The 19,953-nt window shown below is 40.1% G+C and overlaps 2 protein-coding genes across 6 annotated transcripts; both read right to left on the minus strand.

Annotated features, from left to right (window-relative positions):
• Positions 1-1,541: 1,541 nt before the first annotated feature.
• bpnt2 (3'(2'), 5'-bisphosphate nucleotidase 2) lies at positions 1,542-9,828 on the minus strand. Of its 2 annotated transcripts, none has more exons than XM_061694092.1 (8): positions 9,271-9,828; positions 8,617-8,689; positions 6,692-6,838; positions 5,837-5,996; positions 5,038-5,133; positions 4,401-4,562; positions 3,912-4,046; positions 1,542-3,239 (listed from the first exon to the last, which is right to left on the minus strand). In XM_061694092.1, exons 1-8 carry the CDS (start codon positions 9,387-9,389, stop codon positions 3,097-3,099), a joined length of 1,035 nt encoding a protein of 344 aa, XP_061550076.1. In that variant the 5' UTR covers positions 9,390-9,828; the 3' UTR covers positions 1,542-3,096. The 2 variants fall into 2 exon arrangements, with proteins under 2 accessions (XP_061550076.1, XP_061550077.1); XM_061694093.1 differs by having other exon boundaries at positions 3,197-3,277.
• A 176-nt stretch (positions 9,829-10,004) lies between these two features.
• On the minus strand, positions 10,005-19,809 carry dars2 (aspartyl-tRNA synthetase 2, mitochondrial). Of its 4 annotated transcripts, none has more exons than XM_061694872.1 (18): positions 19,188-19,809; positions 18,770-18,869; positions 18,554-18,620; positions 18,308-18,409; positions 17,780-17,875; positions 17,572-17,695; positions 17,216-17,262; positions 16,443-16,549; positions 15,791-15,860; positions 15,505-15,684; positions 14,729-14,836; positions 14,572-14,634; positions 13,687-13,839; positions 13,349-13,567; positions 13,137-13,247; positions 12,775-12,850; positions 12,183-12,208; positions 10,005-10,294 (listed from the first exon to the last, which is right to left on the minus strand). In XM_061694872.1, exons 1-18 carry the CDS (start codon positions 19,387-19,389, stop codon positions 10,172-10,174), a joined length of 1,974 nt encoding a protein of 657 aa, XP_061550856.1. In that variant the 5' UTR covers positions 19,390-19,809; the 3' UTR covers positions 10,005-10,171. The 4 variants fall into 4 exon arrangements, with proteins under 4 accessions (XP_061550856.1, XP_061550853.1, XP_061550854.1 ...); XM_061694869.1 differs by having other exon boundaries at positions 10,207-12,208; positions 19,188-19,443; positions 19,555-19,809; XM_061694870.1 differs by having other exon boundaries at positions 10,207-12,208; positions 19,188-19,443; positions 19,530-19,809.
• Between the last annotated feature and the right edge of the window lie 144 nt (positions 19,810-19,953).

A 19,953-nucleotide genomic window follows, 5' to 3' on the forward strand; every position in this document is an offset into this window, starting at 1 on the left:
TTTGGCAACAACATGAGGAATCTTTATTCACCCAATAAAAATATTCGAGTTGACCTGAGAGTAGTTGTCCCTTAGAAAAAAAAAAAAAGTAAAATAAAAATGTGATTTGACACCCATTAGTAACTACTGCCATGCATTATTTGGAATGCGGGAGAAAGCTGACACGAGCATGGGGAGAGCATACAAACCTCACACAAGAAGGCTGGAGCCGAACCTCAGAACTGCGAGGAAAACGTGATACAGTCTTTCGAGTAGCTGTGTAGGGGAACCCTGGGAGACATCTTGTAGTTCGTGGTGTGAGGGTTACCACTGGACAACGTTTAAAAAAAAATAATAATAAAATCTAATAATAATGTCTTGTGAAAAGGAGCCACTACTCACCCCGGTCCCGTGAGAATGGCTTTGTGTCACCACAGTGACGACTCCGTGAATCCTGGGAGAAACCCGAAAGCACAGCGGTATAGCCATGAATGTTAGAGCCTGAGCAAAAAGATACCTCTTAACAAGTTTGAGAGTCAAGAGCAGAGCCGATCTGAACGCCGATCCCACTGTTTCAGTGTGCAGATTTCATATAAAAATGTGAAGAGATAACACTTGGACATGGAGCTCATCAAAACATTCATGAACAGTCAACACAATTTGGATGAGTTTAAAGAGAAGTTAAAATAGACAAAAAGGTCGGGGGGGAGGGGGAGATTGTTTTCAATGATAACAGTCTGTCGCGTTGAACGGAAATTTGACTTCAGGAGGCATGTAAGCAACCATTTAGACTTTCAAGTTCCTGAGAACGACCTCTCAGGACCTTCTCCGCTCCTGATCTGGCAGCTAGGCTCAAGTTGCTGTACTCAAGGGCGCATCACATCATGGCACTCAGGAAGGTATTCAATGTCTCCCCAACAACCGGTCAAGCCTCCACATTGTTTGGTCAACCAATTTACTGATAGTCATCCTATTTCAACATAGAACACCAGCACATCAGTCGGATTATCACAATAAGCTGTTTGGCAGAGGCAGTGAAGATTTACCACATTTTACCTACAGTACACAGACAGAATAAACACAGGCTCAATTGTGCTGCTTTTTTTTTTTTTTTTTTTTAACAAATGGGAACTTATTTGAAAGGAAAATGAGTTGGCTTCCAATTGTATAACATTTGTGGTAAGAAAAGTGAAAAAAGTTTTCTTTTTTTTCTTCACAAAAATGAAAAATCTATCTAACTGGTAGCGCTCCACATTAATCAGTATCCAAGAAGTAGCTGTCTGTTTTAAAAGGTTGGCGACCCCTAATCAAGATCACATTGTCATCCAGTTGCTTGCAGCAACGGTCCCACTACATTATGCAGCAATGTTTTGGCAGATGTTGTTCATTACTTCAAGCGCCGTTCCCAAATTCACACACCTGCATTTAACTTTCATAAGAAATATGTCGGTTTCATGCATATATGAAACACACATATATATATATATATATATATATATATATGTGTGTGTGTGTGTGTGTGGGTGCATGTCATGTATTGTCAGACACAAACAATTGTGGCAGATTTATTTTAAGCATGTTTCATCATGAAACAACATTAAACAAAGTACTTTTGTAACTTATTTTTTTACAGAAATGAAAAAGAAAATCACAAGACATTCTTTTAATATGAATAGAAACCAAATTGGGGACAAAAAGCACTTTTAACTAGACATCAACAGATATACGTAACTCCAGTTCAAAGCAAAGATGATATGATTTTTCATGCCAAAATCCTATCGTTTTGGAGTGGCTGGTAGAATATCCAATACACTCAACAGTCTGGATGTTTGCTTGAGGATGGAGCGTCATCTATTGTGAGCACAATTCCAAAGAAGTTCACCTCCATTGTGGTATTTCAAGTCTGTGCCATCAGTCCAAATTGATATTTACTCCCATTCGCCTATCAACTGCCGTTTTTGAACAAAACTGTGACAGCAGCTCAATCCCATACAGCGGTTGAGAGACGAGCCAGTCGTAGCCAATGTTCAAAGGATCCGGACAGTGTGTTATTTAGGGGTGAAACACTTCAAGTAAAAACGTCACTTCGTGGACGCAATGTTTAGGATGATGACATCACAAAGCTGCAGATTAAAAACAATCAGAAAAAACAAACAAGGACTGCACAAGACGTAACTTGCCATCAGTGTCTCTCCAATGTGATAAACCATTTAAAAGGTCCCATATTTTACCAAACCAACTTTTTCTAGTATTTGTGAGTTATAGCAGCTCTATGGTGCCTCAGTAAACATGGGAAATATGAATAAAAAAAATCTTCCACGCATTCCTGAGATCCAGACGTTTTTCTGCAGAGGCCTGAAATCAGGTTTTTTGAATTTCTCGAGCTTATCTACGTCACTAGCGAAGATCTACGCCTTCCCTTTCTGCTCTTGACCGAGCCAGTGCTGTCAACATAAGCGTGCTCTCACAAGTGGGTCTTCTACATGGAGGCAACCAAATCAGAGGAAAGGGGGCAGTCAGACAAAGCAGATACAAAACTGGGTCAAACAGAAGTAGCTGTAGAGGGCCTTTTTTAGACACGCGTATGACAAAAATCTAGTTGTTTTTTTTTAATGAAACTGACACTTTTATACCAACTCCATGTTAAGAGAGTCACTCTATGGAGGTCTAAATAGCCAAAATATGGGACCTTTAAGATATTTTGCTAATGTGTCCGTTGTTAATGGAGGAGTAGACAGTGGGGAAGAGCAACATTCATATTCATGCAAATCCAAGGAGGACAAACCTCAATCACTATAGCATGGGAAGTTTAAAAACAATGCAGCACTTCTGGTCCTCCAAGACTGAATTAACATTGAAGAGTGTATGCTTTATAATCCATTCCACCCTGACATATGCACATAAATAGTAAGTATAGTAACTATACACTAACTTCATGTAGGAGTGTGGCACCTGTGGCAGGCATGTTGGCTCTGCTGTCCTGGTATTGAATTGTGGCTGAGAGGCTTGTCCCCTCCTGAGGTCTGTTATGTTTGTCGTCAACCCCTCTCAAGAAAAGCAGGCCTGTCGAAGGATGGCTGTACAAAAGCCTGACCAAATTACCAGTGCGTCAGGCTTTCACTGCTTATCGGGGTCCCAGTTTGGCAGCCTCTCCAGTATGGCGTGATGGTCGACACCTACACTGGCCACTAGTCCTCCTTTGTTGAGAGGATTCCCACTGTAGTCAATGTCCTCTCCCTTAAGAGTTGTCATGTGGCCCCCTAGAAACCACGGTTAAATGTCAGTGTTGTGGTGAAAACTGGAAGACACATAAGAAAGCCACAATGCAATACAATGGAAGCTCTAAAGTAACATGGTCAATCAACTCTGAAAGCGACCCAAAAAAGGAGTCAAATAGCTCTTCTTCTGCTTTTGACTTTCAACCATTATCATGGATGATGTCATTTGGGACTTCATATTACAGAGAACCACAGCGTAGCATGATGTCACAGTTAGGGCAGAATATATATATATATATATATATATATATATATATTTTACATTCAATTAATTTTTATGGCGTATCACAACTAAGGTTAAAAAAGGTTGGAAGCTTCATGCAAATCTGTGACACAAATGACCTTTGCATTACACCATTATTATCCATTAATGAAGACTCTTATTGTTTAAAGTCTTACTTAATATTAGCTTAGGTTTATGTCAGTATTACAGTAAATAATACTATTTAAAAATGCCTGTACCGTGAATCAAGGTTTTATGATGGCAAAAATTATACAGCTGAAGCATCTGGAGCGCAACCTGCATTTCTGAACGGAGTGGTTTGGATATTAAAGGTAAAAAAATGTAGTCATTAACTAATTGTATCTGTTTTTGCTGTACACATACAGTGCAATAGAGAATTTGAAAAGAGAGACTGCGAGTTAAGAGATTACCGTGGGCAGACAGAAGTGCTGCACCAGCACAGATGTCCCATTTCTTAATGAAGGTGATGTGGACGTAAACATCTGCTTGGTCTATCGGCTCTTTATCACCTGAAGGCATCTGCAAGAGTGACAGGACTTTATACCCTGAGGGGAGAGAAGAAGACCTTTGTTGCAGATCAAATCCAACAAAAATTTAAATTATACCACTGCCCTCTAAAATAGTACTTCAGGTGATTCAGCTGCTGATTAGTCAAAAGACTAATTCATGACCCAATGTCACAGTCAACCAGAAAGGCTATGAATACTTATAGACGCGTGATTTCTCAGTTTATTTTAATATAAATCAGCAAAAAAGTTAAAAGACATATTTTAATGTTGTCATTATTAACTGTTTTATGTTTTGGAATAAGGCTGTAAAATGTGAAGCTTGTGAAAAACAAGAAAAACAAATGCATCACTGGTAATGCTAACCTAGGTATGAAATAATGTCCAACTCACCTGCCCCTCCTGCTTCGATAATTGTGGTGCCGTTTCCAAAAGCATCATGAATAAAGCTTTTAACTTTCCCAGAGTGGGAACGGGACACAATTACTTTAGGAGGGCTCACACTATAGGACGAGCGGGGACTCATATTGGATCCCTGATTCACAAGCGCCCAGGCTGAGAGAGAGAGGAGATAAAACAAAAGATTGAGACACTTAAACAACCTTTTTGTCACCAAATATCTAAGCTAATATACTAAGTTGTTTTTTGGATTCGGCAGGAAGGTGGAATAGTGATTAGCGTGTCTGCCTCATGGTTTGCACGTTCTTCCTGTGCTTGGGTTTTCTCCAGATACACCAGTTTCCGCACACATCCCCAAAACATGCTTCTTAGTTCACCTGAAGAATCTGAATTGGCCATAAATTTGAATACAATGTAAGTATTCCCTGCGATTGACTGGCAACCCGAAGTCAGCTGCGATAGACTCTTATTTGCAGGACTACTTTTTACTTTTAGTGGAGTCAGACTATTCGAAAGTAACAGCACTCTGACTTGCGTACAGTTTTTGACTACCCAGAGGTCCTCAGGGTATACTTCACCTCCCTTTCAAAGTCAGCTGGGATAGGCTGGATAGTTTACACAAAACACTTACCAGTAAAGCCAGTGAATGGCTGGTGTATGACACCAATGACCGGTTTGCCGGCGACAGCCACGCATACCATCGTCGTCACGTACTTGACCAAGGTCTCTGGAGAGAAGAACAAAAATGAACAAATAAATACAACCGATACAAAAGGGTGACGAAGAAGATATTAAAAGTGATGGTACGATATCAGCCAAAACAATAACTACGTTCAAGATAAAGTGAAGAGAGCGAAAGAAGAAACTATATATTTTGTGCAAGCTACAACTTTTAGCACAGTCATGAAAGTATGCTTCTTAACTACATATTAAAGATTGACTTAACTATACAGTCCTTTTAAAAAATTTCTCAAGATGAATGTAGCTCCACTTGAAAAAGTGGATGTTTTTGCACTTTATTTGTGATCATATACTGGTAGTTCATGAATTACAACTCAAACTCAAAGTATCACAGGTTCCCAATGCCCAAAAAAAATCTGATCTGTTCTCTAAAGCAGGGGTTGTCAAACTTTTCTGAAAGAGCTAGAAATGCTGCACACAAGCAGAGATTCAGATTTACTGTACATGTATGTGACACCTCACAATCATATCAGAGCCCAAAACTCAGGTAAGTAGCTTCCATACAATAATGTATATAGGTATGACCTTTTAAAAAGATAATACGACACAATAATTTAATGCAAATTACTTTGCAGAAGTAATTTGCGAGAAGTATCCGCGAGCAAGTTACTGCTCGCGGATACCCGGGCTCCGCGGACCCCAGTTTGAGAACCACTGCTTAAAAACATTGAAGACACGGAAATGTCTACCTGTATATTCCTGCGTGGCATCTAAAGGATCAATCCACACAGTGACGCTGTCAGCAGGAACTTCCTTGTGTCCTTCGATCTTTTCTAGTATGTCTGCTGGAATGTCCCGACTCCATAATGCAGTCCTGTCCGCCATGTTGTCATGTTCCTCGCTATTTACCTGGGGGGAGGGACACACACAAACCAAGTTTACTGTGTCCTGTGAAATGGAGCAACATTCATATTTTGGTTCCAGTAGTTTATCAATAATCTACATTATTTTTTATTCTTTATACTTTCCATAAGAGTTGTTCATCAAAACAATAAAAGGGGAGGTCAAATGAAACTGTGAACTGAATTTTGAATAACAGAATTATATGAGGGGGGAAACATACATTTGGCCCAAATAGAAAAACTCAAGTACTGTTTACTAACACACAATTTCAAGATGATCCCCAAAAAGTGTGACCTTTGTTCTGTGGACAAAATACAATTCTGCCACAGCAGACTAAGTATGATGGGGGAAAAAAAATATACAAATCATTCATGATTCATTATACGCTTTGCCAACTTAAATACAATTTTAACTCTGGAGCAGCTGCAGAGCAACAGAACTGCAAACCTTTTTCTCTTGGTCGTGACAATTTTATTCACAGACAATCTGCGTTAATCATAAAACACAAAAAAAAAAAAATCACATCTGGAGGGAGACTGACACAGAAGGAACATATTGGGGAAAATGTACTTTTTAAATTGTTTGTATAAATAGTTGGGTCTCGGGAGAACTGGGAGTTGAAATTACATTTAAAATAAAAGCATATTACTGTATGTTCCCTTTGATGTAATGTGCGGAATGCAAGGCTTGTGGCTGCTTACGGTGATCTCTGGGAAAGTGTTCCTAAAAAGGTTGTACATTTTTCTATGTGACAGCAGGTCACCCATGGTCAGAGGCTCATTGGCTCCCTCCTTTGTCTTCCCCTTTGACTTCTCCTTCAGACTGTTTTCGTCACGCACCTTCTTCACCTAAGAAAGAAAACAATACTGCCCATCATTTTTTACCACTGTCAAAACCAACGTGTTGGCGGTACTGATGCTTGTTTGCTGAAAGAAAGACAAAAATAACGAAAGAAGGGAAGACAGACACACACACTTTCCAAAAAATAGAATATCATGGGAATTTTTTTTTATTTCCATAATTCCACTCAAAAAGTTAAACTTCCATAGATTATTGATTGAGGGTCACCAATTTAAACAATCTAAAGTATTTGTTTATTTTTACATAAGTTGGGCTTTAGCTCATAAAACCCACAAATTCAGGAATTAAAAAAATTAGAATACTGTGATTTTACTTTTACTATTTTTTTTTACCATTTACTTTTCAGTTTTTGTAGAAAAAAAGAAAGAAATAAGGGTCACCTAAAGTCAATCAAAATATGGTACTTTCAAAACAATATGCTAATCTTTAATACTTGGTTGGGAATCCCTTTGCTTGAATCACTGCCTCGTTGCGCCGTGGCATTGAAGCAATCAGCGTCTTGCATTGCCAGGAAGTTATGGAAGCAAATGCTCTCCAGCAAACTTCAGACGGGCCTGGACATGTACTGGGTTAAGCAGGGGGACACGTCCGGCACTGCAGGATTTGAGTCCCTAGCGGCGTAGTGTGTTACTGATTGTAGCCTTTGTTACTTTGGTCCCAGCTCTCTGCAGGTCGTTCACTAGGGCCCCCCCTGTGGTTCTGGGATTTTTGCCCACCGTTCCTGTGCTCATTTTGACCCCACGGGGTGAGATCTTGCGTAGAGCCCCAGATCGAGGGAGATTATTAGTGGTCTTGTATGTCTTCCATTTTCTAATAATTGTGGGAACCCACCGTTGATTTCTTCACAACGAGCTGCTTACCTATTGCAGATTCAGTCTTCCCAGCCTGGCGCAGGTCTACAATTTTGTTTCTGGTGTCCTTTGACAGCTCTTTGGTCTTGGCCGTAGTGGAGTTTGGAGTGTGACTGTTTGAGATTGTGGACAGGCGTCTTTAACACTGATAACAAGTTCAAACAGGCGCCATTAATACAGGTTACGAGTGGAGGACAGAGGAGCCTCTTGAAGAAGAAGTTACAGGTCTGTGAGAACCAGAAATCTTGCTTGTTTGTTGGTTGGTGACCAAATACTTACTTTCCACCATAATTTGCTAATAAATTATTTAAAAATCAGACTGATTTTCTGGATTTTGTTTCCCTCTCATTTTGTCTCTCATAGGTGAGGTATACCTATGATGCAAATTACAGGCCTCTCTCATCTTTTTAAGTGGGAGAACTTGCACAATTGGTGGCCGACTAAATACTTTTTATCAAGAGGAAAATGAGGTACACCAGACCCAAAAACAAAGAAGAAATCTGGGCTTCCATAACTCCCAGGCAATGCCACACGCTGACTGCCTCAATGCCACGGCACATCGAGGCAGTCATTCTAGCAAAGGGATTCCCAACGTAGTATTGAAGATGAACATATCATTTCGAAAGTAACATATTTTGATTGATTTAATGTGACCCTAATTATTTTTTCCTCCAAAAAGTGAAGTGAATGGTGATTTCTTCAGACTATTCACATTTTTGGAATTCCTGTTTATGTGGGTTTCAGGAGCTGGAGGCCCAAATTATGTAAAAATAAACACATAAACACTCGAAATTGTTTAAATTGTAGGCCCCGAATCTATAATCTATGAAAGTTTAACTTAAATAAACATTTCCATGATATTCTAATTTTCATCGCGGACGCACACACCCACACACATTTATTTATTTCTTAACCTCTTTGCCTCCAAGAGCTGCAGCCTCCACCGATACCGCCAAAAGTTCTCTGAGATTTACATTCCTCCTCTGGCTGCAAAGATAAATTAACAAATAAAAATTCAATCATCCCCGCTGCACAAAAGCTGCTGAAACTAAATTGAGAAAGCACTGTATTTCATAACACCATGAACTGCTATGAGTTATTCGTGTACGTTTTACGTAATTGTCACAGTAAATTCATGACAAACAAAGGGTAATGTGTACTTGGGAGTGGAACTGACATCCTAGAAGAGATGCACCCTTTATGCACAAGCAGGTCTACTTTCAAAATCTATCCTCTGACAGACAGGTATCTAGTGTAGGATCTCAGGACTGGAGTGATGTGGTCCATTGTCTTGGTTTTCGGCGGCGTTTTGAATTAGCTGCAGATTTTGAGGGATTTTATTTTTTTGTCAACCCTGTAAAGATTGTGTTACAATAATCAAGCCTAAAGACAAATGCATGGGCAAGTTTTGCCAGATCCTGTTGAGACATTAACCTTTTTAATGGTAGATGATTTTTTTAAACAGTAAGCTGATTTTGTAATTGTCTTAATATGCCTCCCAAGATTGCATAACTACACCAAGTCATCCATCCACAGCTACTTGTATTACACCGGTGGATAAGACTCACCTGAAAGCAGCCAGTCTGCTGGAGATGACCCCGGCGTAAAGGTGATATAAGATGCCGAGTGCTAGAAGGCAGAATACACCCACACCGAAAGGGGACAGGCGGATACCCATTGGAGCCATAACTGCCAATATCCGTGGTCTTCACTTGGTGATCGGCGAAAACTTGGCAGTCCAGTTCATGCGTTCACACGCTGCGTGACGTGGCTGTCGTCACCTATGCAGAACCTTTAAATGGCCAACAACGGCTTCTACACGAACGGGCTAAAATGGAGTGATACACATGCCAGTCGCCATATAGTTGAACATTTCAAATACACTGTCAATTCAGGGATGTCAAATTAGACGAGGGCTTATTTTATTTAAAGGTTCGGTCGTTCAGCGCTAAACCGACTAAATTATACTAACTTCCGACCGTGTCTTTCGATCGAATCGACTTTCCCTTTCATTGCACCTTTTTCTGACGGCGAAAGCCGAAGAAGCTAGCCATGGTTTCTCGAGTGCCGAATGTAGAACTGAACAATCCTGTCTCTGTTCACTCAACTCATATTCCCAACGAACACTAGGGTCAGCTGCGCAGATCTCTTCCGGGTTGGTTGATGTCGTCATCACTGTGAGACAAGTGTAGTCGAAACAACAAACCGTATACTTTATATATTTAAAAAAAAAAAACTTTAAAGTATTCGTACTAGCTTTAAATTAATACTCCAATATTGAGCTAATTAATTTCAAGTGCCACATTTAATGCCAGAGTGAAAAGACAATATCACACTAATGTTCTAATCCATTTTTTTCTCACGCTGTTCAGTATTTACAATCAGTGTTCCACATGAAATAACATTCTCAAATGCATACAGTGCTTAATACATTAACAAAACCAGAATAAAAAAAAATATAAGAGACTATCAAGCATCATTAGCCAGATGTTTTTCCATTTCGAACAGGAATGAGGAATTTGAAACTGGATTCATCTTTGTGTACCCAAAGTCAAGACTCTGTGCTTTCTCTTTCCAAGAACCAAGGACCACCTGTGGAGAGGTTCAAAAAGACCTGGAATTAGCAGGTACTGTTGTCACAAAGAAAACGGTGAGTAACGCACTCCGCCGCCACAGCCTGCATGCACGCTCACCACGCAAGACCCCATTGCTGAAAAGAAAAGGCATGTCAAAGCTCGTTTAAAGTTTGCTGAACAACATTTGGACAAGCCAGTTAAATACTGGGAGAATATAGTCTGGTCGGATGAGAGCGAAATTGAACTGTTTGGATGCCATAATGCACACCACGTTTGGGGGAGAAATGGCACTGCACATTACCCTAAAAACACCATACCAACAGTGAAGTTCGGAGGTGGGAACATGATGGTGTGGGGCTGCTTCTCAACAAATGGTACTGGCAAACCACATTATTGAAGGAAGGATGAATGGGCAAATATACAGACATTTTTGACAAAAATCTGTTGCCATCTATGAGGATGATGAAAATGAAAGGAGGCTGGACATTTCAGCAAGATAATGATTCAAAACATACTGCCGAGGATACTCTCAATGAAAAACAATAAAGCTGCTAGGATGGCCCAGCCTATCATCTGACTTGAATCCAATTGAAAATCTATGGAAAGAACTGAAACTCAAGTTCCATAAAAGAAACGCACGGAACCTTCAAGATTTGAAGACTGCTTGTGTGGAGGAATGGGCCAAAATCACACCACAGCAATGCATGTGACTAGTTTCTCCATACATGAGGCGTCTTGAAGCTGTTATTGCAAACAAAACCTTTTGTACAAAGTATTAAATAAATACCATTTGGCGTGTTCAATACTTTTCCCCTGTGTCATTTCACATTAGTACACAAAACTTAATTTCTGATCTTATTTGTTCTACTTTCTTTGTATGTGTGGATTACTTGGGTTGTTCCCAACATCTGGTGAAATGTTCATGTCAATAGCACCTTTGGAAATATATTTAGTGAGAAAAATGGTGACGTTCAGATACTTATTTCAGCTGCTGTACATATAATTGCACCTGCATTTCTTTATATTAACTATATTATTAATATAATAATATTATATTAACTAACTTAATTTTAAATCATAAGTCATGGAAAATAGTGACAACCAAATATAAATACCAGTAATGTTTAATTTATGTTATGGGATTTGGTAAAATCAATAAATACTAAGTTTGTTATAGCGGAACAAAATCAAGAAAATTGCAATTTTCGGAGCCTACAGATTTTCTAACAAAATAAAAACAACAAATCCGTTTAGCAAGAAACAAGTAGACACTTTATCTGCTTTAGTGGCCCACAAAAGAATATGTGGCGAGCCCGATCTGGCCCCTAGGCCTCGAGTTTGAGACAAGGTGTATTTAATTACATTTGTTAAGTACTGTACATGCATACAGTATATCTTGCCATCTATGGTTGGTGACTATTTTTAGTGTCTAATGTTCACATTGCCTTGAAAAGCAATTTATTTAATCTCAAATGATTGCAGTTATTGAAGTTTTTAATATTATAAAAAAAAAAAAAAAAAAAAAAAAAGCTCATTTGAATGGTCATGACCAATAATGCAGTAAGCCATTTTCTATAAATCCGTGTTCTTTTCATTCCACAATTTGTTTTGCGCAATTCAGCATGAACAGTGTCAGGATTAGACCATGATTTCTTCTTTGTGCCCCTCTGTTAACGTGATAAAAAAGGGTGCAGAAGGCCACTTCCTCGAGTGTCATTCTATGTTCCTTTTATATCTCCACACTTCTCATCTTGTCGTCCTCCCGTCTCTTCTGGCCACTTGACTGTAACATGGTAGGACTTTAGTTCCTCCTCTGAAACAAAGTCTGGGGCGTGACTCATAAGGTCATGACCACGGAATGACTTTGGGAACGCTATGACATCACGTATGCTGGAAGCACCCACCATGATGGAAACCAGCCGATCCAAACCTAAAATAAAAGTATTGTATTTTTTAGTTGCATTTCAGTTGTTTTCCCCCTTCCTCCTTATTATGTGGAAATGCATGTGGATTTCATCCATCTACACGTATTTGATTGATTTTAATATAAGTACACACAAAACTGAGGTGGTGTGGGTCAAAAAGGTATTTACGATACTCTTTTTAGTTTTTCCCAACATTTCTTATTTTGTTAGAAGTAATGTTAACACATTAAATTTATATACTTCTATACTACAATACAAATCATATATTAATCAGATTAGTTAACAGGTATTCGGTAATCAATTATTGAAGAAGAAGGATTAAATGTTTAACTTTTCTTTGACAGCTCCACATTGCCAATAGAATATTTTTATTCAACTATGCTTTTATATTGCATTTATAATATTTCTACATATTTTAATTTTATAAAACGAATTAAAGTCACGTTCCTTCTCCAGTTTCATCCACTAAACTAGTCAAGGCAAAAAAAAAAAAAAAAAGCAAATAAAACCGCATTGGAAGTACAGTTTTTATTTTTTTACTTTGTAAACACACAGTTGCATGGAATCTTACCAAGCGCAATACCACCGTGTGGTGGCGCGCCGCAGTCCAGAGCCTCCAGCAGGTGGGAAAGAACAGTGGGATCCTCCTGAGAAGAAAAATGTCACACCCAGTGTCAACTGTGAGTTTTTCTCCTCACCAAGTGTATTCTCATCAGTTTGCACATGTTCCAAATTATACAACACACAACAAGCAATAGACATTTCCCAGAAGAGTAAAAAGAGTTCTACAAGAAAACTGGATATATTTTACATTGAACAAGTTGGAGAAATCCCAACAAATTGTTTTGATTGTTTTACTGCTGCTTCTGCAAGGAAACAAGAGAAAGTTTTCCATATCAGCTGAATATATGTGGGTGATTCCAAGTTCTTCACCTTGAGGATATTCTTTAAAACATGAAGTTGCTCTGAAGCCTTGTGGATACGGATTGAACCTCCTCCAATCTCACATCCGTTCAACACGAGATCATAGTGCTGACCACGAACCTGAAATGACAAAAAAAAAACGTGTACGCACATCCCATACAAAAACATATTTTGTTCATCATCCACATGTTAATTCAAAGACAATAGTAACAGTAACATACTTTTTCTGGCTCTGTGTATAGTAACTGTGTGTCCTCTGGCACTGGAGCAGTAAATGGATGATGAGCGGACTCAAGCTGCTTTGGCTCGTCCTCTTTAGGCAAGAAGAGAGGGAAATCCACCACCCACAGAAAATGGAAGGCCGAAGAGTCACGGACTGTCAAGCCATGACACTCCAGGAGCTCCGCACACTGCAAACGAAGTTTACCTAGCATTGGGCGCTAAGTGCAAAACATACATTATGGTTAAGAACAGAGGCTCTATACAGCAATAATACTTTTTATAGAGTAACCTTTCCAGGGCTACTCAAGAATTGTTTCATGTGGCGCGCATTTCATACCAGAATGTCATAAGGACCAGCAGCTATCAGTAGCAGGTCTCCTGGTTTGGCTCCAGTCTTCTCCACTAAAGCATCAGCGGTAGAGGCCGACAACAGCTTCTTCAGCGGAGACTTCAGCGTTCCGTCTGCTCTGACCAGTACCAAACTCATCTCCTTGAGAGAAGGGAATTTAAACTCATCATGGAAGTAATATTGTAATATTAACAAAACGCCACATCCACATAGAACAGTCGCCCAACCTCGCTGCTTTCTACTGTTCAGGTACTAAGGGGATGTTGCATGCTATTATCTGCTGTTCCAGCTATCTACGAGTTACAGCTAATGCAGCTAAATATGATGCCGAGCTACGGAGGTGAATGTGTCAAAGCAGCATAAGTCAACTAATTATCGCCTCCAGAGTTCCGAAAAAGCGACACTCCTAACAAGTATCGTTATCACAAATGGAGAATAAAGAGTAAGACAAGGATGCCATGCTAAGCGCTAAGCTATCGTGAAATGAAGTCACAAAACACCAAAATAAGTGATTGGGTGGTACAGTACGCTTGTCATAGAGGTCTGGCTAGAAATGCGTTTCTGTGCAGAGTAAACAACTTTGAAGAGGAAAATAACAGGAAAATTAAGTAATTGCATTAGAGACACAGGGACACATATGTATGTGTACGCATATACATTTATTTTAAACGTGTGCTTGTTTTCATGTGCTTGACTGACTCAAAATGAATGAGGAAAAAAATGAACTTAAATGAGTTTAGCAAATGGCTGCAATGTAAAAAAAGAGTAAAAAATCTAAGGGGGTCTGAATACTTTCCGTAGCCACTGTATGTGACTTACTCCCACCTCTGCTAAAAAGCAAAGAAAAGTGCAAGCAGCCAGTCATCCTCTTACCTGGTTAAAATGGGTCTGAGATGATTGTTTCAGTCCTTCTAAATCTTTTCCAGTGAACAGTTTCTGAAATTAATTTGAAAAAAAAGCATGAAAAAGGCAAAGACAACAACAAAAGAAAGGGATGACTTTCCCCCAAAAGAAAAAGATTTGCTCTTACAGCTCCACTGGGGACACAGATAGCCAAAACAGAGCTACCTGGTCGGCTAACAGCTGATTTGAAGAAATCAATGTCTGTGGACAGGAAAACCTCTCTGAGGTCCATCAGCTGAACACAAACGGTATGATAGAGATTCAACATTAGCTAGTTGTGCAGCAGGAATATGATCATAAAGAATTTTGGAACGTTTCATTGGACAAACACAGTGCAGCCCTTATTGTGTGCACTGTGGACATTCTCAGCAAAGTCAGGAGAGGTGTCTTACAGTCTGATGACTTGATGAGATTACACGAAACATAAATATGCAACACAAAGTAGGTGATTTCCAAAATCCATGTTGAGAAATTGTAAGCACAGCACATCTTCATGACGAACAGTGCGAGGCACACAATAATAATTGAGCTTTCTGACAAGCATGTGGGTATGCAGTTAAGCTCATAATTATTCATTGCATTTGTTTGTCAAAATATATTGGTATGGGTGAATAATTTTGGGCTTAAATGTACAGTATTTCCCGTGTTCAGTGGTTTGATAATTTTAGCAAAAGTGAAGTGTTCAGATTCATTCACACATTTATGGAGCCAATTTTAAAGCCAAAAACGAAATCTGGACAAAACCAAACACTATTATGATGTGTGTAATTATCAAACCGCTCAAATGTCTACAGTTAATTGACTACAAGCAGTTCAAAAGATTTGACAAATTCAACAAAGTCCAGCGGAACATTATTGGTTTGTGTTTTAATCCTGTCATCTTGGGAGACTAAAATGCCCCACCTTCATGGCGATTCTGGTATCAGGTTTGTCCACCCCATAGTCCCTCATGGCCTCTTCGTATGTCATGATATGGAAAGGAACTGTGAGGGGGCCTTTCTCTGCAGGCCAGGAGTATTGCAACAAACCCTCCACTAGGGACATGATGCCTGCCTGGTCCACAAAAGACATTTCTATGTCGACCTGTAGGGCCACATTCACAATAAGGCTGAGGAAAACCCCCTCAATATATTGTTTCCAGCTATGGAAATCATAATTACGGCGACATACCTGGTAGGCGAGACATTACCTGGGTGAATTCGGGCTGCCGATCTGGTTTGGAGCCTTCATCTCGATAGCACCGAGCAACCTGGAAGTACCTGCAACAGTGATGAATGAAAGCACATCAGTCAATGTGAAGTGAAACATAACACGTTAGATTCAAATGTCAGATTTACTGTATCTCAGCCTCATCAGTACGTATTATCCAAAGTGACTGGTTTAGTTTTAAATGAGCCATATTGTGCACCCCTCGCCCCCCCCACACAATTTAAAACAGTCACCTGGTGTCACACACGCCTGACTTTTATCAAAATACCCCAAGGATTGAGACACAGCCGATACTTTACACACTCTACATTTTCTCTTGCTGAAATTAGCCTGTTTTGTAAGGGGGGTCCCGTCTCATGCAAGTGACTGCTGAGCCAACGGCAGCTACGGATTTTGCTACAACGGTGACTAAAGGCCGAGCTAGGAGTGGCTGTACTTTGAGCACCGATTCTAAAAAAGTGACAGCAAAATGCTAAAAGTCACGCAAACCCCCACAAACATATTTTCTCTTCATTTAGGTGAGACATAGTAAGTTTTCCCACTCATTACTTAATAAATGCTGGGAAAGCGGATCATGAAAACAATCTCTGCAGCCAAATGAACACACAAGTCGAGTTACTCCATTGTCCCACCTGTCAATACCAGCCACCATGAGAAGCTGCTTGAACTGCTGAGGACTTTGAGGGAGGGAATAGAAACGACCTGGGTCTCTGGATGGAACCACAAACTCTTTGGCTCCCTGATAGCAGCAGAAACAGCGGTGTTAGACCAGCATTCAGATTTGTAAGATTACATGTCGAGCAAAGCTGCAGACCGCATTTGGGCATTGTGTAAGTGAATCAGCATCTGTGAAGTAAGGCTGGCATCTCAATGACAACAGATGTTTTTGCTTAGAAAGGATTTGTCTACTCTTCACCTAAACAGCTTGAGCCAGATACACTGGCTGCCTGTCAAGCTTGCCTTATGGGAGTTTATGCGAATGGTCAATTGCAGATCAAGCTTAGTCATCAAATTCACTTGGTTTGTCAGGTTCTGGGATGTATAACTCGTCATTTCTATAAAGTCGTTCAAATCATTTGCAAAGTCACTGTGATCTTTGGCTCCATAATAAACAAATGGGCTCTCTTCAATTGAACAGAAAAGCACAAATAATAAAATAGCAAATTGTAGCAAAGCCATCATGCAAATAAGCCAAAGTCGGCACACCACACAAGCAGAGTCTATGATTTTATTTGAAATGTTTCACTGGTGCAGCGCGGAGCTGTAGTGGCTAGTACATCTGTCCACGTGAGGTAGATGAAATGTATTGATGTGAAAACTCTTTTTTCACTCTGAAGGCCTTGCCCTCACTATTCCTATATGGAGGAGAGCGTAGTTCATGCCTGTTTACACAAATGATACCTACCCCTGGTGTTCTTTTAAACAATGTTGGAGTTTCTACATCAACAAAACCTACAAAGTGGAAGAAAAACAAACAAAAAGAGAATGTAAACTCTGAATTTGGACATGAAAATACAGGCACAGTCACTGCTGGCGTTGGGGAACTATCGCCTGACTTCGGGACAGGCAGCGCGGGTACAGTTCCCACTCAGTGAGGCTGTGAATGTTTGTCTGTCTTTATATGTCCCCTGTCATTGACTGGCCACCGATCCAGGGTGCAGTCCGCCTTACACCTGAAGTCAGCTGGGATGGGAGCCCACTACTGGCTAAGCAGAATAGAAAATGGATAGATGAAAAGAAAATGGCAGTCACTTTCCATACCATGCGTATTACAGAGATATTCTCTCATCTTCATCACGAGTCGGGACCTCAGTCGGAGATTTTTCTGTAAACGAGAAGATCTCAGGTCCAGGTAGCGAAACTGCATGCGTAAAGACTCTGATTTCTGGGTACAAAAATGTATTCCAATGATTTACATGAGCATCATTAACGTCATTGGCAGTGTAAGGCGAAATGTGTAACCGCTTACTTTAACAAAGTCTTTAATTTCAAATGGCAACTTCCGGCACACATTGAAAACTTCCACATTCTCAGCAAGGACTTCAATGTCTCCTGTTGGCATCCCCTGTTATAAACACATGATCACTCAAACATTTCTACAAACAATTACAATTAAACAGCACAAATTAAATTACCTGTGACACATGGCTGTCATATGAATTACTGAATTATTATTTTGAGTTTGGGGGGGGGGGGGGCGGCTGTCGCACATCTGTAAGGACAACGAGTGGTTGGAGAGATGCTAGATTTGCACCCTGACTACTGCCGAGGTGCCCTTGAGCACCTAGCGAGCCTCCACGAAACTCAACTCGGGAGAACGGTCAGTGTTTGCACACATCACTCGGACATCTCTCCTTGCATGCTTGCTTCAGTGTAATGTGCATCAAAAAAAACACGGCGGAGTGTAAAATTACCCTTTAGGGATCATAATGACAACATTATTTAAAAACATAAAAATAAAAAATGCAGATTGTTGACTACAGTATATTTAACACACCTTGTTTTCCTGTCCCGCTGGCCGTTGCCTAACTGTCCCAGTAACTTTGATGACAGACTCAGCGGTCAGATTGCACAGTACTTCTTTAAGACGGCGTGCAGACTTGCAAACAACAGAGAAGACCTTAGTTTAACATTAACAATTTGAGTCTAGATTTGTTTCTTTAAGTGCTTGACATAGCGAGAATCCAAACCCCATTGCCATACAATGAAGACAATACCAAATCCGATCATGTGGAACGCTTACTTCCTGCTGAGGTATAAGTACTTGAGTTAGGCCGCTAAAGTCTCGTAGAATGGCAAACAGGTCTTGCCTGTTTAAGAAACAAAAAACAATTGTCACAATAGGTGAAAAACATATTTCCACGCTCATGCGCCTTCTTTTATGTGCTAGTTGTAATGCTATTTTCAGAAATGAGCCATTTGTGATGGCTTCAGTGTTTTGTTGTTTTGAGTAAAGCACCTCAGGTACTGGAGCCATCCACACAATGTGACCTTCTCTCCAACATGCTCACATCGCAGTTGTCCACATGTGTGACTCCGAAAAGACAAGGAGCTGCTCCCTGAGGACAAAAACAAGTCATGGTGACACAATTGACACACTGCTTGTGACATTCTCATTTATAATAATTACTACGACTGAAAATGATTGAATGTAAGGACAGTACTATATAAAAGTCCTTGGCCGAGCACTATGTTGTCGTTGCAAAGCTATCATGTCCTCCAACACTAACTAGTTATTTCTTTTGACTCATTAAAAGAAGACGCACAAGACATTTATAAAGGTGGGACAAACATTTGCTGTTTTGATGCATTGCACCTAAACCTGATGCGCTGTATCAGACCCGAACTGCTTCACACAAAAATTTGCATGCGAGTACCACTAATAGAAGAGTCGGACAAATGGGAATTGTCAGGGCAGCTCGGGTGTCTGACTTGAGGTGTCCGAATGAGGCGTCCTTGACTTGAAGTCGAGGTTAAGTGCCGAGAACAAACTTTGCGAGCTCCAAGTGCAAAGAGTGTTCTGAGCACCATGTATCTGCATGTTGTCGCCATAATGGAGCTATCGTCCACTAAGGTCATTTGCTGCGAGGGATGATCCTCGTTCCTGGAACGGATCGTTTCCTTGGTGAAGTCCTGCAGCAAAAACGAGTCAGAAGGGGTTGTACAAACTGTTTGCTATCACATTATTAGCAATTTCTGATCGAGTCCTCTTTTTTTACTTTATTTTATAAGGTAAAAGGCGACCTGTGTACGGAATGAACACCGGTCGGTTTCAGCCAGCCATTACTTCCTGTCTTATACTGGATCGGTCGTTGTCACGGCATTACCTTAGCGAAGCTAAATTCAATAGCCCAAGTTTCATTTTTCTAAAACAATGATTATTATTATTTTAGCCACGCTTTTTAAGTACTCCCGTCAAATACTGTACTATCCTTCGAAAGCGCCATAACGTTGCGCAGAGTTGTGGATCCCCATCCGACCAAATATGGTTTCGTCCAATGTCTTCTTCGCTGGCGTGTATTCGCAATGACAGTCTACAGCGCCACCAAGTGGTAACGGATGGTTTGACATGCAGCCACAGGAACGTACATTTAAAGAGATTCATTGGCATTAAACAACATTGGTTGGTTGATACAGATGATA

The sequence above is a fragment of the Phycodurus eques genome, chromosome 13, assembly GCF_024500275.1.
Source record: "Phycodurus eques isolate BA_2022a chromosome 13, UOR_Pequ_1.1, whole genome shotgun sequence".
Taxonomy (NCBI): domain Eukaryota; kingdom Metazoa; phylum Chordata; class Actinopteri; order Syngnathiformes; family Syngnathidae; genus Phycodurus; species Phycodurus eques.